At 57.8% G+C, this 23,408-nt stretch overlaps 1 protein-coding gene across 2 annotated transcripts; it reads right to left on the bottom strand.

Annotated features, from left to right (window-relative positions):
• Positions 1-5,971: 5,971 nt before the first annotated feature.
• ACP5 (acid phosphatase 5, tartrate resistant) lies at positions 5,972-10,942 on the bottom strand. Of its 2 annotated transcripts, XM_070058394.1 has the most exons (6): positions 10,754-10,942; positions 8,818-8,904; positions 8,406-8,666; positions 8,132-8,259; positions 7,078-7,423; positions 5,972-6,553 (listed from the first exon to the last, which is right to left on the bottom strand). In XM_070058394.1, exons 3-6 carry the CDS (start codon positions 8,664-8,666, stop codon positions 6,311-6,313), a joined length of 978 nt encoding a protein of 325 aa, XP_069914495.1. In that variant the 5' UTR covers positions 8,818-8,904; positions 10,754-10,942; the 3' UTR covers positions 5,972-6,310.
• Between the last annotated feature and the right edge of the window lie 12,466 nt (positions 10,943-23,408).

Below are 23,408 nucleotides of genomic sequence, written 5' to 3'. Positions count from 1 at the left end.
TGTCTTGCCCTGCAACCTGCTCTCTCTATTGAATGGTGCAAACATACAGAATTCCTGTTTTAGTATCTACACAAATCTTACGCAGCTTCATTTTATAATCAACCATTCTGCTGATGGATAATCCTAGCAGGTTTCTGACTGTTGCCCCTAAAAAATCAGCTGTAAAAGCCCCTGGACCACTATCCTGGGGGCGGGCACTGTGGTGCAGTGGGTAAAGCCACTGCTTGGGATCCTCACATCCGGGTGTCTGGTTCCAGTTCTAGCTAGTCCATTTCTTTTTCTTTTTTCAGATTTATTTATTTATTTATTTATTTATTTGAAAGAGAGAGTTCAGAGACAGAGAGAGAGCTTCCATCTGCTAGTCCCCCCCCCCAAGTGGCCATAATGGCCAGGGTGGGGTCAGGCCAAAGCCAGGAGCCAGGAGCCCGGAGCTTCATCCGGGTCTCCCATGAGCGTGTAGACGCCCAAGCCTTGCTTTCCCAGGTGTGTTATTAGCAGGGAGCTGGATTGGAAGTGGAGCAGCTGGGACTCAAATCCACCCTTATGTGATGCCTGCCTCATAGTTGGAGGCTTAAAATGCTATTCCACAACACCTGCTCCCAGCTTCTCCGTTGCTGATCCAGCTCCCTGCTAATGTGCCTGAAAAGGCAGTAGGTGGTAGCCCAAGTAGTTGGACCCCTGCCACCCACGAGGGAGACCCGGATGGAGCTCCTGGATCCTGGCTTCTGTGTGCCTCTCAGCCCCGAATGTTGTGGACGTTTGAGGAATGTATCAGCAGGTGGAAGATACCTGTTTGTTTCTGCCTTTCAAGTAGAATAAGAAATAATAAATAAACCATGTCTGATCTCCCCTACACAAGTGTTTGGGTGGATGCTGATTTATTTATTTATTTGAAAGAGTTAGAGAGAGAGAGAGAGAGAGAGAGAGAGAGAGAGAGAGAGAGAGGTCTTCCATCCACTGGTTCACTCCCCAGTTGGCTGCAACGGCCGGAGCTGTGCTGATCCAAAGCCAGGAGCCAGGAGCTTCCTCCGGGTCTCCCATGTGTGTGCAGGGGCCCAAGGACTTGGGCCATCTTCCGCTGCTTTCCCAGACCATAGCAGAGAGCTGGATCGGAAGTGCAACAGCCGGGACTCAAACTGGTGCCCATATGGGATGCCGGCACTGCAGGCGGGAGCTTTTTACCTGCTATGCCACAGCGCCGGCCCCCCACCTTTTTTTTTTTTAAGATTAATTAATTAATTAATTTATTTAAAAGGCAAAGCAACAGAGAAATAGATCCTGCATCCTCTGGTTCACTTCACAAATGGCCAGGGCTGAGCCAGGCTGAAGCCTGGATCCAAGAATTCCATCCTAGTCTCCCACGTGGGTGCAGGGCCGTCCTCCACTGCCTTCCCAGGGGCATCAGCAGGAAGCTGGATCAGAAGTGGAGCAGCCGGGACTCAAAGCTGCGCTCACAGGGGACGCTGGCTCTGCAGATGGTGGCTTAACCCTCTGCACTGTGACACTGGCCCCTGCCCTACTGTTCTGATGAGAGTGTGTTTTGCTGTTTGCAGCTGTCGCAGGTTCCTGGTCTGGGATGCTGTCCCAGAAGTGGGCGTGGTCTCTCACGTGGCTGCCAGTCTGCTCCCTGCCCCAGGATCCTGGTTCTGGTCTGGCAGCCTGAGTGAGGAGAGAGGCGTGTGGAGATGGTGGCGTCCATGATGGCTGGAGGGAGAGAGAGAGAGGCGGCGTCTCCCTGCAGATGGCCTGAGGAACTCTGCTGTCTCCTTCCTAGCGCTTAAAAAATAAAAAATCAGGGGTGTATTCCAGTTGTTTGAAAGGTCGTCAGACAGAGACACAGAGAGACACACCATCCTCTGATTCACTCCTCAAATATCTGAAATGGCCAGGGCTGGGCTGGGCCACAGCCAGAAGCCTGGAACTCAGTCCAGGTCTCCCAGGTGCTTGGCAGGGATCCAAATACTTGAGCCATCACCTGCTGCCTCCCAAGGCGGCTGTTAGCAGGAAGCTGGAATCAAAAGTGGGGCCAGGGGGCCGGCGCTGTGGCTCACTTGGTTAATCCTCCACCTGCGGCACCGGCATCCCATATGGGTGCCGGGTTCTAGTCCCGGCTGCTCCTCTTCCAGGCCAGCTCTCTGCTGTGGCCCAGGAGGGCAGTGGAGGATGGCCCAGGTGCTTGGGCTCCTGCACCCCCATGGGAGACCAGGAGGAGGCACCTGGCTCCTGGCTTCGGATCGGCACAGCGCCGGCCGTGGTGGCCATATGGGGGGTGAACCAATGGAAGGAAGACCTTTCTCTGTCTCTCTCTCTCACTGTCTATAACTCTATCTGTCAAAAAAAAAAAAAAAAAAAAAGTGGGGCCAGAACTCGAACTGATGTGGGATTCGGGATCTGAACCAGCATCCTAACCACTGTAGCAAATTCCCACGCTGTCCATCATTTTCCTTCCTTTCTTTTAATTTTTAAGCAGATTTTTTTGAAGTCTGATTGAGATCCAACAAAGAGAACGTCTTTTATTTTTCAGATTTATTTATTTATTTGAAAGGCAGAGTGACAGATACAGAGCGAGGTGGGGGTGGGGAGGGGCTTCCATCTGCTGGTTTACTCCCCCAGTGGCCACAGCAGCCGGGGCCGGGCCAGTCTGTAGACAGGAACCAGGAACTCTATCCGGGTCTCCCAGGTAGGTGGAAGGGCCCATGTACCTGGGCCCTCACCTGCTCTTTTTCCAGGCACATTAGCAGGGAGCTGGATTGGAAGTGGAGCAGCCAGGACTCCAGTTGGTCCTCCGACTTGGCATCCCAAACAGCAGCTTAGTGGTGCCCCACAACTGGCCCCTCCGCGGGATGGAAGCCCCACCTCCACCCCCGGGCGGCCAGCGCCCACCCACCTTACACCTCTCAGTGTCCTTGGCACTCAGCAGAGCTGGAGTGGAGGAGGGGGCCTGGGTTCCAGTCCCCAGCTCTGCCACTCATCTCCCATGTGACACTGAATGTGCCACTTCTCCTTTCTGGGCTCGGCTCCCTGTGAACAGGGACGCTGGGCTCCGGGGACGTCTGATTCAGACCCCGGCCCCTAGGGACTCTTGAGTCAGTGCGGCTGAGAACTGCCAGCACCGGCTGTTCACACCGGGGCTCTGCCACCTCCTGGGCCTGAACTTGGACCTGACAGTGTCTGAGCCGCTGAGAAGCGGGGATGACTCTGGCCACGTACCTCGTAACTTTGTTATTATTATTATTAGAGAGGAAGAGACAGAGATTTCCCATCCGCTGGTTTCTTCACCAAATGTCCCAGCAGCTGAAGCTGGCCTAGACCAAAGCTGGGAGCCGGGAGCTCCCAGGGTCTCCCCCGAGGGCGGCAGGGACTTAAGTGCTGGAGCCAGCGCAGTTGCCTAACAGGTGCATTAGCAGGAAGCTGAGTCAGGAGCAGAGCCCGGGCTCAGACTCGGGCACAGGGATGCAGACTTCCCAAGCAGCCTCTTTTTTTTTTTTTTTTAAGATGCATTTATTTGCGAGGTAGATTTACAGACAGAGAGAAGGAGAGACAGGTGTTCGTCCTCTGGTTCACCCTCCAAATAGAAGCAACGACCAGAGCTGGGTCGATCCGAAGCCAGGAGCCAGGAGCTTCTTCTGGGTCTCCCGCATGGGTGCAGGGGCCCAAGCACTTGAGCCATCTTCCACTGCTTTCCCAGGCCATAAACAGGGATCTGGATAGGAAGAGGAACCGCCGGGACACAAACCAGTGCTCATATGGGATGCCGGCACTGCAGGAGCAGGAGGAGGCTTTACCTGCTACACCACGGTGCCTCCCTCCCCCCCCTCCCCAAGCAAAGTCTTAGCTGTAGCACCATACACCCATCCCGGGTGGGGGTGCGTTGTAAGCCTAGACCTGGTCCAGCCAGGTCATCGTAGACTGGAATAAGCTCAGGTTGGGTCAAATGGGTTTGCCAGACAGTAAGAGTAGCGCAGACACCTTGTACCTAATGCAACACCTGGGACATCCCTAAAAGTAGCCAGTGGAAGGTGCAGATCTCCCCCGGAAGGAACCACAGGCTACATTCTAGGCAGGTCGATACAAAGAGGGGAAGGGGGGGAGGAGCCAGCAGGACGGGGCAGCTGCAGCATGCGAGACCCCGCCCTGCTCCTGCGGAAGTGGTGGCTGGGGGCGGGGCGCCTGCCCGGAGCAGTTACTGGGACCTGCCCTGCGCAGGGCTGACTGTTACTCAACTCGCTCTCAGAGGGGAACTGATCTCCCCTGCAGCTGCCAGCACACAGCAGCTCACCCAGCTGCTTCTAGAAGGTTCCAACAGACACGCTCTCACAGATGTATACAAACATGGTGCTGTGTGTGGTCGGCTTTTTTTTTTTTCTAAGGTGAATTTATTTGTTTGAAATCCAGAGTATAGGAGAGAGAGAGAGAGAGAAAGGGAGGGAGAGAGAGAACGAGAGAGAGAGAGAGGAGAGAGAGAGAGAGGGCGCTTTCTTTCTTTCTTTCTTTCTTTTTTTTTTTGGCACTTTCTTCATTTGGAGAGTGAACTAACAGATGGAAGATTCTCTCTGCCTTTCAAATACATTAAAAAATTATTTCAAAGAAAGGTACCCCTGCTCCTGGGTGCGCATCTTGTTTATCCAGAAACATGTCTGCACACACCAGAAACTGATGTCCAAGGACATTCTTGCAGTGTTGTTTCAGGATTGCACAATCATTGGAAGCCAGCCAGGTGACCTCCAGTAGGCGGCTGGTGGTGGGTGAGTGGTTCAGGTGCACCTTGGAGCGTCTGTAGGCAAAGAAAGATCTTGGCCGCTGTCCCAGAGGCTGGCATGGCAGGCGTCCAGGTGTAATAAGCAAACACAGGAAGGTGCCAAGGGCTGCTGGATGTGCCGTATACCCTGATTGTGGCGTTGGGCGTGTGCCAGACCTATCAAACTGTACGCTTAAACTGTGTCGTTCCGGGACAGCCGTGGGGGTGCCATGGGCGACGCTGTCACTTGGGCCACCCACATCCCATATCTGAGTGCCTGGGATCGAGTCCCGCCTCAACTTCTAATTCAGCTTCCTGCTGCTACGCACCCTGGGAGACACAGGTGATGGCTCAGGACTTGTGTCCCTGCCACCCAGGTGACCCAAATGAAGTTCCTGGTTCCTGGCTTCGGCCTGGCCCAGCCCTGGCTGATGGGGCCATTTGGAGAGTGAACCAGCAGATGCAAGACCTCTCTCTCTCCCTCCCTCCCTCTCCCTCTGCCTCGCCCTGTCACTCTGCCCTCAGTTAAATAAAGAAACAAACAGATACTTTTTTTTTTTTTTAAGTAGAGGTCTGGGGTGTTTTGGTACAGCAGGTTAAGCCACGGTTTGCAACACTGTCATTCCCTACCCTAGTGTTGGTTCAAATACTGGCTACACTGCTTCCAATCCAGTTTCCTGCTAATGTAGTCCGGTAAGCAATAGATAATGGCCAAGTACTTGGGTCTCTGACACCCACATGAGAAACCTGGTTGGAATTCCCAACTCTTGGCTTCTGCAAGACCATTCAGGGAGTGAACCAGTGCATGGAAGATCTGTGTGTGTGTGCATAAATCTTTACAAATAAATAAATAAAAATGTTCATTTTGGTGCAGGATCCTGCCTAAGCCAGGATTGGGGAAAGGAACTCCATCCGGGTCACCAGCATGGGGTGACAGGGGCCTAAGCACTTGAACCCTCATCTGTGGCCTTCAAGGGTGCACCATCAGCAAGAGCGGATTGGAAGCAGAGCTGGGACTCGAACCAGGCGCTTGCAGGTGGACCCAAGTACACGAGCCATGCAGGTGGGATGCAGGTGTCCCAAGCACTGTGCCAACACCCACCCCTGTCTGCTTGGTGTCCAGTCAGTCACATCGTGCATTCGGCCAGTCTGTTACCCAGGGGGCTGAGAGATGGCGGTGGGGAGCCGGGACCGCAGACAACAGAACCCACACAACAGAACACAACTCAGGGCTCAAGTGCAGCCAAGGCAACTCTTGGTTTATTGAAGAGCAGCGACAGAAAAATGCTTTTTTCTGGACAAGCCTTTCCGTCCCTGGCCCCAACTCCTGCAAACCCAGCCTGGGGTAGGGGAGGGGACTGGCCACGGCACGACACGCTCCCTGGGACCCGTGTCCGCGCGTCATCCGTATACGTGAGCATTCATACCACGAGGGCCACGTGGCAAACCACGGCTCCCCCTCCTGGTCTGCGAAGGCACCAGGGGCCCAGGAGGGAGGCTGCGTGTGGGGGCGTGCAAGGCGCACCCAGCACCCGGGCCCCGCGGCGGGTGGAGCAGAGCTCTCCTGTGCGTTCACGCCTTGGCCCGCTTGGGCAGCCTGGTCTTGAAGAGAGACTTTCCCGAGGCCTCCATGTACGTGACGGTCATCTCTTTGGGGGTGATCTCCAGGTACGCAAAGCCGCCCAGAGAGTTCTCGGCGCCATAGTGGAAGCGGAGGTAGCCGTTGGGCACGCTGCGCTGGTGTTGCGTCGAGGGGTCCATGAAGTTCCCGGCCCCACTCAGCACGTAGCCCACGCCGTTCTCGTCCTGGAGGTACTGAGGGCCGAGAGAACTCAAGGTCAGCAAGGGCTGGCCGAAGACCTCAAGGTCAGGGCTGTCCCCGGCTACAGTGGAAAGCAGAGTGATTGGAGGTGGAGGTGGAGATGGAGAGGGCTTCCATCCACTGGTTCACTCCCCAAATGCCTGCAATAGCCAGGGCTGGGCCAGGCGGAAGCCAGGAGCCAGGAGCTCCATCCGGGTCTCCCACAGGGGCAGCAGGGACCCAGGCAATCGGGCCGACTTCTGCTGCTTTCCCAGGCGCATTAGCAGGGAGCTGTAGTGGAAGTGGAGCAGCAGAACTGGCAATGGAGGTGGCGGCTTAAGGCTCCTAGGGGGTCACTTTGAGCAAAAACCCCACCGGCCTCAGTTTCTCCCCTGGTAACTATTGTCATGGCTTTGAGGGCGTGGTCCTGGTTTGAGGAACGAAAGGCCAGCCAGGTGGTGCATTGTGACGCAAGTAAAGGACCCCCCTTCCCGGGTCCCCCAGGCCCTCCCTTCCCGGGTCCCCCAGGCCCCCTCACCTGCAGGTTGTGGTCGTGGCCACACAGGTAGGCGGTGACACCATACTTGACAAGCAGTGGCTGCAGCTTCTTGACCAAGCAGTGGGTGGGCCCGTGCTCCGCGATGGACCACACCGGGTAGTGGCCGGCCACGAGCACGTAGTCCTCCTTGGCGTCCGCCAGATGCCGCTTGAGCCAGGCCAGCTGGGTACGGGCCAGCTCCAGGTTCCGGGGCCTCTCGGGCTGCTGGCTGAGGAAGTCGTTTGAGTTGCCACACAAGGTCACCGTGTCCAGCATGTAGATGGCCACGGACACGTTGGTGCGTGGGATCCGGAAGCGCAGCCGGTAGAAGGGGCTGGGGAAGTTCCTGTGGGGTGGGACAAAGGCGGTGGGTGCAGGCCTCACCCAGAGGACGCCAAGGTCGGCTCAGGCCAAAAGGGCCTCCTTTAAAACAATTTTTTTTAAGGGGCTGGCGCTCTGAGGCACCGGCATCCCATATGGACGCCAGTTCAAGTCCTGGCTGCTCCACTTCCGATCCAGCTCTCTGCTAATGTGCCTGGGAAAGCAGCAGAAGAGGGCCAAGTGCTTGGGTCCCTGCACCCGTGTGGGGGGCCCAGAAGAAGCTCCTGGCTCCTGGCTTTGGATCAGCTCAGCTCTGGCCAGCAGATGGTAGCTCTCTCTGTGTGTGTCTCTCCCTCTCTCTCTGTCACTCTGCCTTTCAAATACACAAGTAAATCTTAAAAAAAAAAAAAAAAAAAAAGAGAGAGATTTTTTTTTCCATCTGCTGGTTCACTCCCTAAATACTTGCAACAGCCAGGCCAAAGCCAGGAGCCAGGAACTCCATCCGGGTCTCCCACGTGGGTGGCAGGGGCCCAAGTACACGAGCCATCATGGCTGCCTCCCAGGGTGTGTGAGCAGGAAGCGGGAATCGGAGGCAGAGGTGGGATTCGAACTCGGCAGCCCGAGTGGTGTCTTAACCAACGCTGCAGCCAATGCCAGCACCCATCCACCCCCAGCCCACCCCCACCAAAGCATTTCCTTCCCCGCCTGTGTGTGGCAGCCGGGCGGAGCTCACCAGCGCTTGGAGACCTTGGAATAGGCGATCTGGGCTGAGACGTTGCCAATGTGGTCGTGGTTTCCGGCCAGCACGTACCAGGGCACGTTCTGGAGTGAACGGTCACTGAACACGTCCTCGAAGGTCTCCTACGGCAGAGAGAAAGGCCGCCCCGGCGGGCCCCCAGCCCAGTCAGGGGCTCCAGAGAGGCTGCTGGGAGCCCTGTGTCATCGGCTAGCTGCAGGTGGCTCCTGTCCCTACCCACCCCCACCCCGCGCCCTCCGGGAGCCCACACCTGGAACCGCTTGTCGCTGACGCTCTGCACGCCACTGAAGTAGAAGTTGTCGCCCAGGGACAGGATGAAGTGGGCGCCCAGCATCTGCACAACTTTGCCGATTTGCTTGGCGTTGGCCATCTCCCGGGCCGTGTGGAACGGGGCATTGGGGACGCCTCCCCAGTCGCCCACGGCCACAAAGCGCAGGGTCGGGGTGGCGCCCTCCGCCCAGGGCAGCAGCAGCGAGGTGTGCAGGACAAGCAGTAATGTCCACGTGTCCATCTGGGAGGGGAGAGACGAAGCTCTAGCACCCACGGTTGCTCTGAGCACCTGCAGGGAGCCCAGGAGGCTGGGGCAGCCGCTGGCTCCAGCGAGGGGCAGGCGGGGAGGCCCCGTGCGCCCCGCCTGTCCCCCCAGCCCACCGGGCACTCACCCTGGCGAGGCTCGGCTGGTCAGCGGGGCTCTGAGGGGCAGGTGGGCTGCTGGCGGAGCTGGCCAGTGGCTGAGCCTTTATCCTGCTCTGGGGGCGGAAGCGGTCATGGATGATGCGCCTTCTCCAGGGCTGGCCCCGCAGCCAGGGTCATGTGAGCCCTGGACTTCCCCAGTGCACGGCACGGGCTCCGGGCGAGAGTCTGGTGCCGCTGGCTGGGAGGCGCCTCGGGCTGCCCGCCCAGGCGTGGGCGTGGGCGTGGGAATGGGCCGACGCATCTCGCGTACCTGGGTGTGAATCTGTGTGTGTGCCTGCACACCTGTGTCAGTGGATCTGTGCGTGTGTCTGGCTGTGTCCACCAGTGTGTGTGTGTGTACACGTGTATCTGTAAGTCACTGTAGTGTGTGTGTCTGTGTGTGTCAGTGTCAGTGGGTGTGCCAGCACCTCAGTGTGCACCTGTGTGTCCTGTGTCCGTGTGTGTGTATCCATGTGTCAGTGTATCTGTGTGTTAGTGTGTGTGTATCTGTGTCAGTGTGTCTTCTATGTATCCCTGTGTGTCTTGTGTTTGTGTATATCTGTGTGTCAGTGTGTGTGTATCTGTGTCAGTGTGTCTCTGTGTATGTCAGTGTGTGTCTGCGTGTGTCAGTGTGTATCTGTGTGTGTCAGTGTGTCTATGTGTATCCAAATATGTCAGTGTGTGTCCTGTGTCTGTGTGTGTCAGTGTGTATCTGTGTGTCTTGTATCGGTGTGTATGCATGTTTCTGCATGTGTCAGTGTGTATCCGTGTGTATCTGAATGTGTCCATGTGTATCCACATGTCTGTATCCATGTGTCTATGCATATCTGTGTGTCTTGTATCTGTGTGTCTGTGTCAGTATGTATCTATGTCTTATGTCAATGTGTGTCCTGTGTTTGTGTATGTCAGTGTGTATCTACATGTGTGTGTCAGTGTGTATCTATGTCAGTGTGTATCCATGTGTGTCAGTGTGTATCTGGGTGTGTGTCAGTGTGTATCCATGTGTCCTGTGTCTGCCAGTGTGTATCTGTGTCCTGTGTCTGTGTGTGCCATTGTATATCCATGTGTCATTGTGTAGGTGTGTGTGTCTGTGTGTATCCGTGTGTATCTATCCGTGTGTGTCTGTGTATCCGTGGGTCCATGTGTGTTACTGTCAGTGTGTATCTGTGTGTCAGTGTGTATTCATGTGTGTCTGTGTCTATGTATCCGTGTATATCTGTGGGTTTGTGTATCAGTGTGTATCCCTGTGTCTGTGTATCCGTGTGTCCATGTGTGTCACTGTCCGTGTGTGTCCATGTGTGTGTCTGTGTATCTGTGTCAGCGTGTATCTGTGCCTGTGTGTCTGTGTATCGGTGTGTCTGCGTGGGCGTCTGCACGCGTGGCACGCAGCTCTGCCTCCTGCATGGCCCAGCAGCCTCTCACGTCCACACCCACGCTCTGCTCTCTGCCCCGGCCTGGGTGTGTCTGTTTCCGGGGTGCAGCCCGGCCTAACCACCCGGGTCCCTGCTGTGCCCCTGGCAGCCCCGGGTCGGCGTGGCCGGGCAGGAAGAGCCCGCCAGGCGCGCGGGGCCGGGGCCGTGCATGGGCGTGTGCGGTGCGAGGGGCCCGGGCCGGCGTCCGCGCGTGGGACTTGGTGGGTCTCCAGCCTCCCGCCCCTCCCCCACGACCGGCAGCGGCCTCCCTTTTCCAGGAAGTCCTGCCCACCCCTCCCACCCCCATCCCCCATCCCCCCCCCAAGAGGAACCCCGGCGGGAGGCGGGAGGCGGCGGGGCCCGGCCATGTGACCGCGGACTTCTGACCCTCACATTCCCAGCGCCCCTGCACCTGCGCCTCCTCCCTCGGGCTTGAGCGCGGGCACCCAGCGCTGCCACCCGCTGCCCAGGGGGTCTCCGTGCTCGGGCCCAGCGAGGGGCAGCGACTCACCCAGGGCGGCCCGGCGAGGGTTGCGGGTCGTGTCTCCCAGCCGCTCGGCGGCGGGGGCCGGCAGGAAGGAGGAGGGTGGCGGTGCGGGCAGGCGGAGACCCCTCCCCGGGAGACGCGGCGGGCGCCCAGGTCCCGGCCGGTGGGATTCACCTGCCGTCGGGCGCCCGCGCCGGGAGCGCAGCGGCAGGTCTGCCTGGAGCCTCCGGGGCTGCCCCGGCTTTAAAGAGGCGGCAGGCGGCCCGCCCTGCCCGCAGGCCCCGGGGCCAGCCCAGGTGAGCGCCGGTGGGACGGCCGGCGTCGGCGTCTCCCCGCCCCTCCCCCCGCAGCGCGCAGCACGCCTCTCCCTCCACCGCGGGCTCAGTTTCCCCACCCGTAGAATGGGCGGAGGACCTGCAGAGGGCGGACTGCGGGGTCAGGGGCCTCTGGGTGGCTTCGGGGAGCCCAACCTCACCTCTGTCCCCGCCACCCAGGTGCCCGCCGGAAGTCACCGCCTGCCTGTGGCACTGGGGTTGCTCAGCCCCCCGGCGGGGGGGGGGCCCGGGCGCCTCCTGGTCTTTAAAATGGGTCTGTGTGGGGGGGGTAACGTCATTGCACTGTACCCCATAGAAATGTGCGAATGCTACGTTATTCCAAAACATTATTTAAATGATAAAACCAGAATTCCAAAGAATGTGAACAAATTTCTCCATGCCTACCCCAGGACTTGGTCTTTGTTTTTTCTTGACTTTCTTTTTTTTTGGGGGGGGGGGGAGTCATTTCCTATTTATTTACTTATGTGTTTATATTTAGTTATTTCATTTATTTTGAAAGCCAGAGACACAAGGGCCAGCTTTGTCCAGGTCTCCCACGCGGGGGCAGGGGCCCAAGCACTTGGGCCATCTTCTACTGCTTTCCCAGGCCACAGCAGAGAGCTGGATTGGAAGTGGAGCAGCCAGGACTCGAACCGGCGTCCCTATGGGATGTGGGCACCGCAGGCGGAGGCTTAGCCCCCTACGCCACAACGCTGGCCCGACCAGCTTATCTTTTCATTCCATTTCCCACGAGCTTTCTGAAGGACCCTGGTGACGTCTACGGCGGAGGCACGCATCAGACAGGGCATTGCCCAAACGGTCCAGGTGGACCTGGCCGTGGTACCGCCTCCTTGAGGACAGTGGGCTTTGCTCTGCAGGCTGGGCAGGGCACCCGCCCGGCGGGGCGGGGGCACAGGCCGATGGTGACAGCACCAGGCGAGCCCACAGGGAGAGACAGTTTAGGAAACACCTGACCGAGGTAGCGCCCGGACGCCAGCATCTCCCCTCAGAGCGCCTGCGCTCCAGCCCAGTTCCGGCTCCCGCTGATGCGCACCCTGGGAGGCAGCGGGTGACGGCTCCGGTACCAGGGCCCTGTGTTGTAGGCAGGCATACAGTATAAAATCCATCAGGTTTGCGAGCTGGAAGACCACGCCCTCACCACGCCCCTGTGACGTCATGCCCTACCTGGCCACGCCTGCGCTCCCGCCCCTTTTGGCCGTCTTTTGCCATTATGGATCTTTGCTGCCCTGTGCCTTGAGCCACCCGCCCGCTGCTCCTCCACAGGGCTGACACTCAGCGCCCGCACTCCCCTATGCCTTTCTCTCACTAAAAAAAAAAAAAAAAAGCTTAAAACTTACCATGCTGGGGCCGGTGCTGTGGCACAGCGGGTTAACCCCCTGGCCTAAAGCACCGGCATCCCCTATGGGCACCGGTTCGAGTCCCGGCTGCTCCACTGCTGATCCAGCTCTCTGTTATGGCCTGGGAAAGCAGTATAGGATGGCCCAAGTCCTTGGGTTCCTGCACCTGCGTGGGAGACCCAGAGGAAGCTCCTGGCTCCTGGCTTCTGATCAGCGCAGCTCTGGCCGTTGCGGCCATTTGGGGAGTGAACCAGCGATGGAAGACCTCTCTCTCTCTCTCTCTCTCTCTCTCTCTCTCTCTCTGTGTGTGTGTGTGTGTGTAACTCTGGCTTTCAAATAAATAAATAAATCTTAAAAATAAAAACTTACCATGCTGCCTCGTGCATTTATGCCAGTATTCAGAATTCTTCTCTGAATATTAGGTAAGAACCCATGAGGCTTATTAATAATCCGAATTTATTAAAAAGCACCCGGTGACACCTGCAGCCACGTGGGAGATGCTGGACGGAGCTCCTCCTCCTGGTTTCTGCCCGGCCCAGCCACGGCTGCCGCAGGCACCTGAGGACGCAGCCGCAGATGGGAGATCTCGCTCTTCTCTGTCTCTCTCCCTTTGGAATAAATAAAAATAAATGCATGCATTAAAAAAAAAAGTGCACCCTGGACCCTTGCCCCCTCCAATGGGCAAGCAGTGACCGCCCACTAAGACGTGCTTTTGTGGGAGCTCCTGGAGGGGGGGAGATGGGTGACAGCGGCGGAGATACGGGAGTGGGGCGTGGCGTTTATTGGGTCAAGGTATGGGGTGGTCTGAGGAGGTGACATTTAAATCAAGTTCTGGAATGCAGCCCGGGGGATACAGACAGCTTGTTCAAAGGCCCTGGGGTGCGAATAAGCCATCCACAGTGTGACTGGGGATTTGCACCAACATGGAGGACCCTGGGGGCGTCTCTCAGAGCTGTGTCCCCACATATGATCAAGAACTCCAGCAGGGGCCGGCGCTGTAGCCTAGTGGGCTAAGCCTCTGCCTGCAGTGTCAGCATCCCCTATGGACATGGGTTCAAGTCCCGGCAGCTCCACTTCTGATCCAGCTCTCTGCTGTGGCCTGGGAAAGCAGTGGAAGATGGCCCAAGTCCTTCGGCCCCTGCACCCGCGTGGGAGACCTGGAAGGAGCTCCTGGCTCCTGGCTTTGGATCGGCACAGCTCCAGCCGTTGGGACCATTTGGGGAGTGAACCAGTGGATGGAAGACCTCTCTCTCTCTCTGTCTCTCTCTCTGTAAGTCTGCCTCTCAAATAAATAGATCTTAAACACACAGACACACACACACATACACACAAGAGCTTAGAATGAAGTCAGGGTGGAAAGAAGTTGATGGGGTCCGATGAATCGGGAGAAAGCCGGGTGGGGGTGGGGCGGGACCTGCACCTGTGGCCGCACCCTCTCCCAGGCTCAGTCCCAGGGCTGCCTGCCCCTGATGTCCAGAAACAGCAAAGACCGGGCAGTTTTTGGCTGTTGAGGGCTCACACAAAAGACAAGATAAACAGGGCGGTCTGTGGGGTCTGTGGGGGCCCTGACAGGCTGCCGGGAGCCAGAGGAGGGGCGGGGGGAGGGGCCGTGGGAGGGGGCGCCGGGCAGACCAAGCACCCCAGGCTTCGCCAACGTCCCCGGTCTGGGCCATTCCAGGAGCAGGGGCGGAAGGGAGGGAGGGGAGGGGAGGCCCCGTGCGGGGTGGACTCCCCCGGCCGGCCACCGGAGCAAGCAGGGGTGCGAGGGGCGGAGACCCGTGGCTGCAGCCGAGCCGCTGCAGGCGGGGGAAGGAGAGAGACAGGCATTTCTCCAGGACCGCGGAGGGGACGCGCGAGACGCGAGGCCAGCCCGGGGCCCGCGGGTTTGGGGAATCCACATCCTGCACGGGGTGCCGGCGACTCAACCTGGACATGAACTTTCGTGGTTTTTTTTTTTTTCTAACTCATTTTTAAAAAGGAAGAGGCTAAAAAAAAAAGTGAAAATAAAACTTATGTGTTTTCTTAGAAAAAGCTTGTTTGTATTCTAAAAAAAATTTTTTTATTTGTATTCTAAAAACGTTTATTTGTATCCTAAAAAAGTAAAAATAAATTTGCATTTGTATTCTATGAAGGGGCTTTTATGTGTTTTAAAAATAAATACTTATTTGTATTCTTTTTACAGATTATTTATTTATCTGAAAGTCAGAGTTACAGAGAGGCAGAGAGAGAGAGAGAGAGAGAGAGAGGTCTTCCATCTGCTGCTTCGCTCCCCAGATGGCCACAATGGCCGGAGCTGGGCTGATCCGAAGCCAGGAACCAGGAGCTTCCTCCAGGTCTCCCACGCAGGTGCAGGGGCCCAAGCACTTGGGCCATCTTCTACTGCTTTCCCAGGTCACAGTAGAGAGCTGGATGGGAAGAGGAGCAGCTGGATCTCGAACCGGCGCCCATATGGGATGCCGGGGCCGCAGGTGGCATCTTTACCCGCTATGCCACAGCACCAACCCCCAGTTGTATTCTTAAAGAAACTTTCATTTGCATTTCAAAGAAAAGTCAACTTGCTGTGTGCTTTGTGCCCCAGGGCCCCCCCCCCCCATCCAACCCAGCTCCGTGCTGATGCGTCCTGGGAGGCAGCAGATGAGGCTCCAGTACCGGGTCCCTGCTCCTCACCTGGGAGACCCGGATGGAGACCCGGATGGCCACCCGGGGTTGGCCTGGCCCAGCCCTGGCTGTTGTGGCCATTTGGAAAGTGAACCAGTGGTTAAAAGACCTCTCTCTCTCTCTCTCTCTCTCTCTCTCTCTCTGTAATTCCACCTTTCAAATAAATAATGAATCTTTTTTTTTTTTTTTTACGGTTTTGAATGCATTTAATGAATCTTTTTTTAAACAAAGATATCCATGGACCATACATGTGTTTACAAAGTTACCAGGAGGGTGGGTTTCTAGGTCCTCCACCAAAGCTGCAGGAAACAGAGGCTGTCCCAGGTTTGATTTGGGGTGTGTGTGTGTGTGTGTGTGTGGCTGCAGCACAGAGAGCTCGGAGAGGGGTCCCTGGGCTCTCGGAGCCTGCAAGGATGGCAGCTTTAACTTCCAGGACGGTGGGAGCCACAGAAGGTTCTATGCAGAGGAGGGACATCCACTAGGTGCTGGGCTGCGGGAGTTTGGATTTCTGGGTAGGTGCAGCAGGTGGGAAAATCAGCCAAGGTGCTCAGTTTAAAGAAAAGAAAAAGAAGGGAAGGGAAGGGAAGGGAAGGGAAGGGAAGGGAAGGGAAGGGAAGGGAAGGGAAGGGAAGGGAAGGGAAGGGAAGGGAAGGGAAGGGAAGGGAAGGGAAGGGAAGGGAAGGGAAGGGAAGGGAAGGGAAGGGAAGGGAAGGGAAGGGAAGGGAAGGGAAGGGAAGGGAAGGGAAGGGAAGGGAAGGGAAGGGAAGGGAAGGGAAGGGAAGGGAAGGGAAGGGAAGGGAAGGGAAGGGAAGGGAAGGGAAGGGAAGGGAAGGGAAGGGAAGGGAAGGGAAGGGAAGGGAAGGGAAGGGAAGGGAAGGGAAGGGAAGGGAAGGGAAGGGAAGGGAAGGGAAGGGAAGGGAAGGGAAGGGAAGGGAAGGGAAGGGAAGGGAAGGGAAGGGAAGGGAAGGGAAGGGAAGGGAAGGGAAGGGAAGGGAAGGGAAGGGAAGGGAAGGGAAGGGAAGAAAAAGTGTAAGAGACCTCTCGTTCTGCAAACCCCAGCCGCCAGGTGCCTTTTACAGGCAGTTTCCTGTCCACTGCTGCCCTCGCATGGCCACATGATGAACTGCAGGCGCTATGAGCTTGCCCTTTTTTTTTTTTTTTTTTTTTTAAGATCAATTTCTTTAAAAGGCTTCTTGGTAAACAAGTAGTTTTTCTTCCAGTCCTGCAATGAACCCAGCCAGAGATTGCCCTGGAGAGAACCTCGAGGTTAGTGGAGGTATTGGCAGTTCACTGGAGGATTTTTTTTTTTTTTTAAGTTTTAAAATTTATTTATTTAGGGCCGGGGCCACGGCTCACTAGGCTAATCATCCGCCTTGCGGCGCCGGCACCCCGGGTTCTAGTCCCGGTCGGAGCGCCGGATTCTGTCCCAGTTGCCCCTCTTCCAGGCCAGCTCTCTGCTGTGGCCTGGGAGTGCAGTGGAGGATGGCCCAAGTGCTCGGGCCCTGCACCCCATGGGAGACCAGGAGAAGTACCTGGCTCCTGGCTTTGGATCAGCGCAGTGCGCCGGCCGCGGCGGCCATTGGAGGGTGAACCAACGGCAAAGGAAGACCTTTCTCTCTGTCTCTCTCTCTCTCTCACTGTCCACTCTGCCTGTCAAAAAAAAATTTATTTAATTTACTTGAAAGTCAGAGACACAGAGAAAGAGAGACAGCTGGCTCCCCAAATGTCCACAACAGCTAAAGCCAGGAGCCCAGAACTCCATCCGGGCCTCCCACATGGGTGGCAGGGACCCAAGGATTTGAGCCATCACTTTTGCCTCCCAGGTGCGCATGCGCAGGGGGCTGGGGTCAGAAGCAGAGCCGGGACTTGAACCCAGGCACCCTGGCATGGAATGTGGGCGGCGTCCCGAGCAGCTGCTGGCTCAGCCTCGGCTGTAGCCGGCATTTGAGGCATGAACCAGAAAGTGGAAGATCTCTCTGTATCTATCTCTGCCTTTCAAACAAATTAAATCAGTAAGTTTCAAAAATTAAAATTAAAAATCCTCCAGAAAGAGAATTGCACCAAAGCGTGCGCCCCCTGGTGGTGAGGGCGGCAAATAACACCCCCACTGCCTTTCTGGGGTGTAGGCTGCTCAGGGCTTTGCTGGGAGCCCGGGGATTCATAGCTGGGGGGCTCAGTTTGGAACATTCTGTGTGAGCCCTCCGTGAGCAGCCGGGGTGACAGCAAGGATGGACAGAAGGAAGATGGACATGGGAAGAATTTCAAATGCTCATTTCCCCAAATCCTGCAGGCCAAAGCCAGGAACCCAGAATCCCGTCCAGGTCTCCCCGGGGAAGGGCAGGGGCGCCACCTGCTGGCTCCCAGCGCGCGGGGAGCAGGGAGGTGGAATGGTCAGCTGAGCCAGGACTCCAACCAGGCGCTGGGATAGTCCATTGTGGGGGAGGCGAGGTCGACAGAGAGACAGGTGGACAACTGGACATGAAAAGCCCCATCACAGAGCCCCCTGGTGACAACCACGTTTGGTTGCAAAACCCCGGATCTGCTTGCCTGGGGCCTGTGAAGCTGGGTTGACACCGGCGTGGTAGAAGAAATTAGCTATTTATTTATTTATTTATTTGGACAGGCAGAGTGGACAGTGAGAGAGAAAGAGACAGAGAGAAAGGTCTTCCTTTGCCGTTGGTTCACCCTCCAATGGCCACCGCGGCTGGCGCACCGCGCTGATCCGAAGGCAGGGGCCAGGTGCTTCTCCTGGTCTCCCATGGGGTGCAGGGCCTGAGTACTTGGGCCATCCTCCACTGCACTCCCTGGCCACAACAGAGAGCTGGCCTGGAAGAGGGGCAACCGGGACAGAATCCGGCACCCCAACCGGGACTAGAACCTGGGTGCCAGCGCCGCAAGGCGGAGGATTAGCCTAGTGAGCTGTGGCGCCGGCCACTATTCATTTATTTTTAAGCAATTTATTTATTTATTCGAAGGGCAGAGGCCATTCTCCGCTGCTCTCCCAGGTGCATTAGCAGGGAGCTGGACCGGAAGTGGAGCAGCCGGGACTCGAACCGACGTGGACAGCATCATTCCTGTCGTATGTGTTTCTACCTCGTGCCACTCGGACATGAGAATGAATGAGCGTGAGTCACCGTGCACGGCCACGAGCCCTGGCACGGGGGAGTACAGGAGGCGGCCGCCCGCAGCCTCGCACTCTCACGCTCTCTGTCTGCAGGTGGCACTGTTTTCCCTCGTGGGGTGTGGCGGCCCCAACTGGGACGGAAGCAGGAAGAGGTGGCCCTGGGCCGGCCCTGGGCCATGGAGCTGGGGACGGAGCCGAGGGGGAGTCAGGACCAGGGAGTCGAGGACCTGGTGATGGTCATCGCCCACCAGCTAGGCGTTGTCCCATGCCACCATCATCGCCACCAAAGTGAGGGAGGCCCTGCCGGGCTCCGGCTCCCTGAGGGCCGCGCGACTCACCAAGATTCGCACAGGGCCCATCTGGGACGGCCAAGACCAGAAGTTGGTTTGCCACGTTGAAGGAGAAGGCTCGGCCTGGCCTCCATGGCCAGTTTACCACCAGCCACGGGTGGTTCAGGCGCTTCGGGAATGGCTACCTGTTCCATGGCGTGGGGGGAAGCCGCGGCAGGCTGCCGGGGTGGTGCGTGGAGCAGGACCCTCCCGAGGTTTGGCCGTGACGTCAGTGGGCCCACGGAGGCCGAGCAGGCGGCCATGGGGGTGGCGAGCATCTTCCCCGTGGGTGGTGCCTGAGTGTGGCCTGGTTGGGGGGGAGCCCCTTGGGGGTGGGTCCTGTGGAGACGGCCAGCGAGCGGCTGTGGGGGCTGGGACTGGGGCTGGGGCTGGGACACCGAGAGGAGGTGGGAGAAGGAGAAGGGGGAAGAGAGAGGGAGCCCCTGGGAAATTCATGGAGATGGGTGCAGCCGGAGCTTTCACGGAGCGGACCCCTTCCTTAGAGTGTCCACGCTTCCTCAGGGGGGCCCCGGGCAGCTCCCTGAGGGCAGTCCCAGGAGAAGCGACCTCTTAGGAGTCCATGGCTGCATGCATGTCCTCCCAGGGACCAGGAGGACCTGGAGGGCCTGGGGGGCCCTGACCCTGACCCCAACCCCAACCCCGACCCTGACCCTGACCCTGACCCTGACCCCGACCCCGACCCTGACCCTGACTCTGACACTGATCCTGGCCCTGACCCTGACCCTGACCCTGGTCCTGACCCTGACCCCGACCCCAACCCTGACCCTGACCCTGACCCCGACCCCAACCCTGACCCTGACCCTGGCCCCAACGCCAACCCTGACCCCGACCCTGACACTGATCCTGACCCTGGCCCTGACCCTGGTCCTGACCCTGACCCCGACCCCAACCCTGACCCCGACCCTGACCCTGGCCCTGACCCAGACACTGATGATCCTGGCCCTGGCCGTGACCTTGATCCTAGCCCTGACTCTGACCCCGACCCCTGCCCCGACCCTGGCCCTGACTCCGACCCTGACCCTGGCCCTGACCCTGACCCTGACCCTGTGTAGACCTGGACCCCTGTGTGTGTCAGTGTCTTCCTTCTTCAAAAAGTTTGAAAAAGAAAAAAATTAAGAAAAATGAAGCGGAAAGAGCCTACGGAAGGAAGGGAAAAGAGACTGTCCTGCACAGCTGCGTCGCCTGCGGGTGGGAGCCGAGTAGGGGGCTGCTTCTCTGGGCCAATTCACCTCGTCTGGGTGTCCGGCATGGTGTCCCCGACCTGCACCTCCGCACGCCCTCCCGGACTCGAACAGAGACGCCTGCAGGCCAGTAGGCTGCTGCCACAGTGAGAGCCCTCGCGGCCTTTTACGTCCCACTGTTCCTGTCCCCTCTCTGTAGCTGAGATCCACTTAGGTGCCCGCACGTCACGATGCTGGGCTTGCCTGGAGGACTGAGAGCAGCCGCCTGCCGTGGAGGCCGGGGCAGGAGGCAGGGCCCCCGGCCCTGTGAGTGTGAGAGAGAGAGGCTCGGTTGCGCCTCCCCACAGGTGTGGCCCCGCCCCGCCCCATGCACCAGTCGTCTTTTTACAGAGTAACTAATTGGCGTGTGTATCGTTTTCTCTGTGTGCCGCCGTCCTTCTTTCTAAACACTCTGCGTGGTTTTTTCTTTTTTTTTGGTTTTTTCTCTGTAGGCATTTTTGGAAGAGATTGAGGAGGTTTGGCGTCCGCTCTCCTTACACGTTTGGGGAAATTCACCGGCAAAACTCTCTGGGTTTTCATTCTTTGGGTTTTCCTGCTTATTTTATTTTATTTGAAATATTTATTTTTTTATTTGAAAGTCAGAGTTAACAGAGAGAGAGGAGAGGCAGGGAGAGAGAGAGTTTTCCATCCACTGGTTCACTCCCCAGATGGCCACAACGGCCGGAGCTGTGCTGATCTGAAGCCAGGAGCCAGGAGCTTCTTCCGGCTCTCCCACGTGGGTGCAGGGGCCCAAGGACTTGGGCCATCCTCCACTGCCTTCCCAGGCCACAGCAGAGAGCTGGATGGGAAGTAGAACAGCCAGGACTCGAACCGGCGCCCCTATGGGATGCCCACACTGCAGGCGGTGGCACCCACCATGCCACAGCGCCAGCCCCCATCCTCCTTTTAAAAAAGTTGTTTTTGCATATGAATTCTGCAGGGGCTGGCACTGCAGCACAGCAGGTAAAGTGGCCACCTGCTGCGCTGGCGTCCCACAAGGACACCTGTTCAAGTCCCAGCTGCTCCACTTCCAATCCAGCTCCCTGCTCATGCACCTGGGAAAGCAGTAGAAGATGGCCAAGTGCTTGGGCCCCTGCACCCACGTGGGAGACCCGGAAGAAGCTCCTGGTTTCACTTCAGCCTGGCCCAGGCCCAGCTGATGCAGCCATTTGGGGAGTGAACCAGCGGATGGAAGACCTCTCTCAAACTCTGCCTTTCAAATAAATAAATAAAATATTTAAATAAATGTTACACATATTTGGAGTATACCATGTGATGTCCCTTTTTAAAAAGATTTATTTTATTTACTTGAAAGGCAGAGAGATTGAGATTTTTTTTTTTTTTGACAGGCAGAGTGGATAGTGAGAGAGAGAGAGAGACAGAGAGAAAGATCTTCCTTTTGCCGTTGGTTCACCCTCCAATGGCCACCGCAGCCGGCGCACTGCGGCCAGTGCACCGCGCTGATCCAATGGCAGGAGCCAGGTGCTTCTCCTGGCCTTCCATCGGGTGCAGGGCCCAAGCACTTGGGCCATCCTCCACTGCACTCCCGGGCCACAGCAGAGAGCTGGCCTGGAAGAGGAGCAACTGGGACAGAATCCGGCGCCCCGACCGGGACTAGAACCCGGTGTGCCGGCGCCGCAAGGTGGAGGATTAGCCTAGTGAGCCTCGGCGCCGGCCTGAGATTGAGATCTTGGATCTGTTGGTTCACTCCCCAAATGGCCACAACGGTCAGGGCTGGGCCAGGCAGGAGCCCGGAGCCAGGAGCTCCAATCGGGGGGACCCAAGCACTCGGGCCGTCATCGGCCGCTTTCCCGGGCCCATTAGCAGGGAGCTGGATGGACAGGGGAGCAGAAGGGACTTGCACTGGCGCTCCGTGTGGGCTGCTGGCCTGTGGTCAGTTTCCGACCGGCTCGTATTTGGTTCACTGAGCATGGCCACACAGTCCCCTCCAAGTTGCTGGTGCTGTTGGGGTGTGGTCCTGCCCGGGAGGGTTAGCACTGTTTCTCGGGCCTTCAGCGTTCTGAGCGGCAGGCTTGCTCCCTCTGAGGGTGTAGACGCTTCTGCTGTGGCCACTCCGCTGTGGGTGTGTGGCCCCGGTCTCAGCACCAGGGGGCGCTCGACCCCAGGGACCTGGGGAAGCGCTCGGGTCTTCACCGCGCCCCGGGCGCTGAGCGAGGCCCTCCCACCCGTGCACAGACCGTTTCCACCCCGCTGCTCAGCGACGGGGCTGTGTTGGGCGGTGGACCCTTGGCCACATGGATGAGGCCTGGGGGCGGGGGCTGTGGGATGCCCACTGGTACCAAGTGACGACTTGGTGCGGGGCTTCAAGATTATAATTTTTTTAAAGATTCATTTATTTTTTATTTCAAAGAGTTAGATAAAGAGAGGGAGAGAGTGAGAGGTTATCTTCCACCTGCTGGTTCACTCCCCAGATGGCCGCAACGGCCAGGCTGGGACAAGCCAAACCCAGGAGCCAGGAGCTTCGTCCAGGTCTCCCATGTGAGCAGTGGGGGCCCAGGTACCTGGGTTGTCTGCTGCTGCCTTCCCAGGTGCATTAGCAGGGAGCTGGATGAGAAGTGGAGCAGCCGGGACTCGAACCAGCACCCAGATTGGAATGCCAGCGCTGCAGATGGTGGCTTAACCTGCTATGCCATAGTACCGGCCCCCAATTTTTGTTGTTGTTGTTATTTGTTTATTTGAAAGGCAGAGTTACAAAGAGAAAAGGAGAGACAGAGAGCGCCTCCACCCGCTGGTTCACTCCACAAATGGCCGTAACAGCCAGGGCTGGGCCAGGCCGAAAGCAGGAGCCAAGAGCTCCCATCCGGGTCTCCCTGCAAGGGCCCGCACACTTGGGCCATCTGCCGCTGCCGTCCTAGGTACGTTGGCAGGGAGCTGGATGAGACGGGGCAACAGCTTAGCCTTGCTAGGCCACCACGTGGGCGCCGGGGTTTCAAATCTCAAGGTCTGGGGTCAAGGCCCGGCGTCTCCCGCCAAGCAGGGGCCATTGAGTCTGCAAGCAGGGAGTAGACCGCTCTGAACTTCCTGCCGCCTTTGACATGCTTTCTCTCTCGCAGCCACACGCTGGGTTTCTCACTTGGTCTCCTTAGCTCCAGGGAGTGCGGTCTGGAGCACGAGGAGTTGTTGGACCATGCATGTCCCTGGACAGAGGGTCACTGGCCTGGCTCAGCCCACACCTCCCCCCCCCCCGCATCCTTCCCCGTCTCCGTGGCAGGGGTGGGTGGCCGGATTTCTGTGGTCTCCGTGGCTTGTCTCTCCCTCCCCCAGCTGCTACCCTGTGTTGCCCAGAGAGACTTGGGAGGTGGGGCTCAGGCGGTCCCAGGCGTGTGCAGGAGTCCCGTCGGGGTGGGGAGAGGGGCTGCCCTCCCCCGGCCTGTGACTTCCTTCTTTGGAAGTCAGAACAAGGGGCTGACGCTGTGGTGCAGCAGGTTAAGCCCCTGCCCGCGGCGCCGGCACCCCGGCTCCTGGCTTCGGATCGGCCCGGCTTCAGCTATTGTGGCCATTTGGGGAGTGAACCAGTGGATGGAAGACTTCTCTGTCTCCCCCTGTCTCTCTCTGTAGTTCTTCCTCTCAAATAAGTCTTGACAGAGTGAAGAGAGAAAGATCTTCCATCATTGGTTCACTCCACAAAGGGCTG

This window comes from Oryctolagus cuniculus, chromosome 16 (genome assembly GCF_964237555.1).
Source record: "Oryctolagus cuniculus chromosome 16, mOryCun1.1, whole genome shotgun sequence".
Taxonomy (NCBI): domain Eukaryota; kingdom Metazoa; phylum Chordata; class Mammalia; order Lagomorpha; family Leporidae; genus Oryctolagus; species Oryctolagus cuniculus.
This window is presented reverse-complemented; position numbering and strand designations above follow the sequence as displayed.

Excerpts from the sequence above, each read along its gene's own strand:
- ACP5 (XM_070058394.1), bottom strand. The coding sequence starts at position 8,666 with ATGGACACGTGGACATTACTGCTTGTCCTGCACACCTCGCTGCTGCTG. Across the intron at positions 8,260-8,405 it reads TCAGCGACAAGCGGTTCCAG|GAGACCTTCGAGGACGTGTT; the intron begins GTGTGGGCTCCC and ends TCTCTGCCGTAG. Across the intron at positions 6,554-7,077 it reads GCCACGACCACAACCTGCAG|TACCTCCAGGACGAGAACGG; the intron begins GTGAGGGGGCCT and ends CTCGGCCCTCAG.